The sequence below is a fragment of the Otolemur garnettii genome, unplaced genomic scaffold (assembly GCF_000181295.1).
Source record: "Otolemur garnettii isolate 467f Iridium unplaced genomic scaffold, OtoGar3 scaffold00057, whole genome shotgun sequence".
NCBI classification, from domain to species: domain Eukaryota; kingdom Metazoa; phylum Chordata; class Mammalia; order Primates; family Galagidae; genus Otolemur; species Otolemur garnettii.
This window is the reverse complement of record NW_003852452.1, coordinates 10691277-10693881: the sequence shown is the minus strand read 5'-3', so window position 1 is coordinate 10693881 and position 2605 is coordinate 10691277. Positions and strand designations below refer to the sequence as shown.

The 2605-nt window shown below is 36.6% G+C and overlaps 1 protein-coding gene across 1 annotated transcript in view; it reads right to left on the bottom strand.

The window, feature by feature from the left end:
• The window catches only part of BICD1 (BICD cargo adaptor 1), a 127498-nt gene that overhangs the window by 72993 nt on the left and 51900 nt on the right, over positions 1-2605 (bottom strand). Inside the window, exon 2 of the mRNA XM_012806763.2 lies at positions 2044-2196. Coding sequence (XP_012662217.1) covers positions 2044-2196 — 153 coding nt within the window. The remainder of the gene's footprint in view (positions 1-2043; positions 2197-2605) is intronic.

The window sequence follows — 2605 nt, the reverse complement described above, 5'->3', positions numbered from 1 at the left end:
AAAAAAAAAAAAAAGAAAAAATATTCTTCTAATTTTATTCTTCTAATTCTTCTAATATTATTAAATTTCTCTCCTCTGTGAGCTTACTCACCCCCAGCCAAACCAGGACTCACTTGGGGATTCAGTGCTTCCAGGGAAAAGAAAGGCAGTAACATGGGAATAGCCTGGATACCCTTTTTATTATGGACTGAAATTACACCCACACTCCTTAGTAGACATCTTGTTCCCCCAACACTCCAAAGCTAGGAGGAAATGGCAATGATCAGAAATCAAATTTCAATTGTGTCACTACCTGGGGTGTTTTCCTCTTCTGGATTTTTCCTTTACCCTCTTAATCCTTCCTTTTATTTATCAAAAAACTGTAATATTTTGGACACAGACACCAACTTGAGGAGGGAGTAGAAATAGAAGTTTCTATCTGGGCTGCCTTCTATGTTTATCCAGGGCAAGAATCATGTCCTGTGGAGTCGCCTATCTGTCCAGCCTAGTCCAGTGCCTGGCAAATAGTTTGTCGACCTCAACTGAGAGGTTACAACAGTGTTTAGACCAGAAGAGAAGTTGTGGCTGAGGAAGCACCTTGAAAAGACCTTGAACATCCAATTCACTTTTGCTTAACTACTTGCTACAGCTGTATTCATAAATAAATTCTTCTAGGCTCAGTGCCTATAGCTCAAGTGGCTAAGGCGCCAGCCACATGCACCAGAGCTGGTGGGTTTAGATCTGGCCCAGGCCTGCCAAACAATGACAACTACAACCAAAAAATAGCCAGGCATTGTGGTGGGCACCTGTAGTCCCAGCTACCTGGGAGGCTGAGGCAAGAGAATCACTTGAGCCCAAGATTTTGAGGTTGCTGTGAGCTGTGATGCCACAGCACTCCACCCAGGGCAACAGCTTGAGGCTCTGTCTCAAAAAAATAAAAAAGTAAAACTAAATTCTTCTAAAATTAAAAAAAAGAATTATTAATAAGTGGGAAATACCAAATGCAAACCAATCAGGAAAATTAAGGTATTTAAACCCCACTACAGAAAAAGATTATTTAAACGAATAAACGTAATCTTGTAGTCAGGTTACAGCTGAAAAAGAAATCAGGCCTTTTTTAAATTATGATTTTGTTCTCATTGATTTATACTTCATCATTCTTTTCCCTCTCCGATTTGAAAGCAATTTACAGAAATTTTTTTTTTAAAAAGTGAGAGATAAGTGATGGCACTATAGGTTTACAATACAAAGGAGCTTATAGACTTGGGCTTTTAAGGAGAAGCTGTCAGGTTACATTTATTCTGATACATTCGACTTACTCTAGAAATAAATTAATGCACAGCAAAAGTACACAGTACACACTAAAATTCTTCTTCTTTAATAAATCTTTATTGTATACTATACTATTCATAGGTGTATTTTTTTCTTCTATATTTCAGCTAACATAGGAGAATTGGGACATTTCAACACATGAATATTATAAGGAGAAGATTATGGAGGAATAATAAATTTTGACAAGTTCCTTTATGAGAAATAAAAAGGAGATTTAAACTTAGTGGTCAGATGATGTAGATCCTTCTGGAGTACAACCCCCAAATTTCTTTTCTTCTTTTTTTTTTTTATTCATCATCCAGATTCAATAATTTATTGGCACATTTGCTTCAACTAACCCCCTTTCCATTGTAAAAAAAAAAAAATACGTGCTCTAGTATCTTAAAGTAAATCCCAGATACCATGCCATTTCACTCACACATAGTTCCATACAAATTTCTGAAAAACACAGGCATTTTCTTACATAAGGTCAGTATCACACGTGGCAAAATGAACAATAATGCCCAGTCCACAAGCAAATTTCCTCTGTTTTCTTAATTTGTCCTTCTTTCCGTTTGTTTATTCAAATCAGTCTCCATCAAGATCCACACAGGACATGTGATTACAGGAGCCCTTATGCCTCCTTGAATCTAGAACGGACCCTCTTCCTTAATTAAAAAAAAATTTTTTTTGCTTTTTTCAAATTTTAATCCAAGTGTCATGCTATTTGCCCCCCAGTTTCTTACACCCTACCTGGTTCTGCTTCAACGTGGACACTAATTTCTGCAACGTGATATTTTCTTCCTCTAGCTCAGTATAGTCCTGAAGGAGCCGGGCTTCCCGGAACTTATACTCTCGGATTTCATCCTTCATCCGTATCCTCTGCAGCTCCACCATCTCATTGTTCTGAAACAACAGAATAAACAATCAATATAAAGCTTTCTCATTCTAGATTTTTAGAGGTGTAAAATCCTGGTAGTTAAAGATGATCACAACAACACCTCCTGGGTGTAAACTGCTGCTGCCTTTTCTTGAATGGCATTCTAGTGATCCATGACAATAATTTAAAAGCGCATACAAGTGACACAACAATACGACATCTAAGAATCATTCTGAAATATATTTTCATGGAGCCAAATAAGAGGAATAAGTCTACATATAAATACACAAAGAGCTGGAAATAGTCTCAAATTAATGATTGCTTTTGGGGGGAATGACGAATTATCATGCATTCATTGAGAATGGAACATTATAAAATTAAAAAGAATGAGAAAAAAAGAACAAAGAGGAATTTTTTTTTGAGACAGAGCCTCAA